Source organism: Mandrillus leucophaeus, unplaced genomic scaffold (genome assembly GCF_000951045.1).
Source record: "Mandrillus leucophaeus isolate KB7577 unplaced genomic scaffold, Mleu.le_1.0 Scaffold2361, whole genome shotgun sequence".
Lineage (NCBI taxonomy): Eukaryota > Metazoa > Chordata > Mammalia > Primates > Cercopithecidae > Mandrillus > Mandrillus leucophaeus.
The window spans coordinates 3,608-5,030 of record NW_012102434.1 but is presented as its reverse complement, the minus strand read 5'-3'; the positions used below and the strand labels follow the sequence as shown (position 1 = coordinate 5,030).

Below are 1,423 nucleotides of genomic sequence, written 5' to 3'. Positions count from 1 at the left end.
GAGCTTTAGGGAGGAGCTTGGGTATTTCTTACCCTCTAATTCCTTTGGAAATGCAAGTAAGTCCTTGCACTTGACTTAGAGAAATGCTTACTCCTGGCATAGTGTGTGCACTCACTGGAGAATCCTCTCCCTTCCTTGGACTGGGAAGACCTGAAGTTAAACACGCAGCTCTGTGATTCTAAGGGTGGCTCAGGGCACCCCCAAAACAGTCATCTGAGTTACAAACATATTGACAGCTGAAGTGGGTCCTAAACTAGGGGTCACAAAGTCAACTTCTCCTCGCATGTTATCCGAGATGCCCTCTGGACCGTGATAGACAGGAAGTGTGGATGCATTTTAGTGTCCTGGACAAGATTCTCTTGACCTTTCCTTTTCCCATAGATGGTTCACATCAGAACCCGTTCTCGAGTCTCTGGCAGTCGAAGGGCAATCAGGCCACCCCCAACCAGAGAAGCAGCGGCCAGAAGGATGGGGAACACTTTGGTTATCCCAACAAAAGAAGCAAATATGGTGTTTCCCAGGATGGTGCCAAATTTGCATAATCCATTGAGAATGCTGAAGGCTGTTGCTCTGTAAAAGAAGAAGAATGGAAATAATTCTGACATTCTGAACCTCATTAGATGAACAGGACTGGAATCTTTCTTTTTCTTATTGCAGGGGGAAGAGGGGTACAAGGGAATTTTTTTTCCTAAATATAAAAATAACACATTCTCATTGTAGTCAAATTTGGAAATACAGAATAATATAAAGATGAATGGATATCTAACCTCTTCACCGAGAGACAATCACCTCTGTTAACATTTTGAAGTATTTACTTCAAGGGTTTTTCTTTTTTGTTTTTTTGTTTTTCAAAGATACATATTTAAAAATTTTTTTACTGGTACTACATGCTTACTATGGAAATCCTGAAAGGATGAAGAAGTATGCAGAGCAGAAAATGTAAGTGTTCCCCCTTTTAACATTCTCAACCCTCCTGAAGCAGAGACTGCCAGTTGCCCCCAAATAGCATTTTCCCATATGTAGGACTACATTTCCCAGACTCATTTGCTGTTGAGAATGGCCATGTGACTTAGTTTTGGCCAATGGGATGTAAGTGAAAGTGGCGGCAGTTTCCAAGACGTTTCCTTAAGGGACATTATGGGTGGGCCTTTTGCTCTGTTCCCCTTCATTCTTTTCCTTCTGCCCTGCTTCATGATGGAACACAGATGGTTTCATTTTGGACCATGGTGAGTCCATGCAATGAAAAGCAATGAGATAGAAAGAGCCTGCACCAACACTCTAGACTTTTTCAGGAAAGAAAAAATGCAATGCTTAACCTTCTCAAGACCACAGCAATGTATTTGAGGTTTCTGTCAGCCACAGCAAAACCTAATCCTAATTATGATCTTTCAATCCTACTTTCCAGTGAGAACTATTACTAATC

At 41.7% G+C, this 1,423-nt stretch overlaps 1 protein-coding gene across 1 annotated transcript in view; it reads right to left on the bottom strand.

The window, feature by feature from the left end:
* Positions 1–145: 145 nt before the first annotated feature.
* Positions 146–1,423, bottom strand: part of LOC105541255 (synaptic vesicle glycoprotein 2B-like) — a gene marked incomplete at its 5' end in the record, with an annotated part of 3,366 nt that continues 2,088 nt past the window's right edge. Inside the window, one exon of the mRNA XM_011982193.1 lies at positions 146–570. Within this exon, the coding sequence (XP_011837583.1) occupies positions 387–570 (184 nt within the window). The remainder of the gene's footprint in view (positions 571–1,423) is intronic.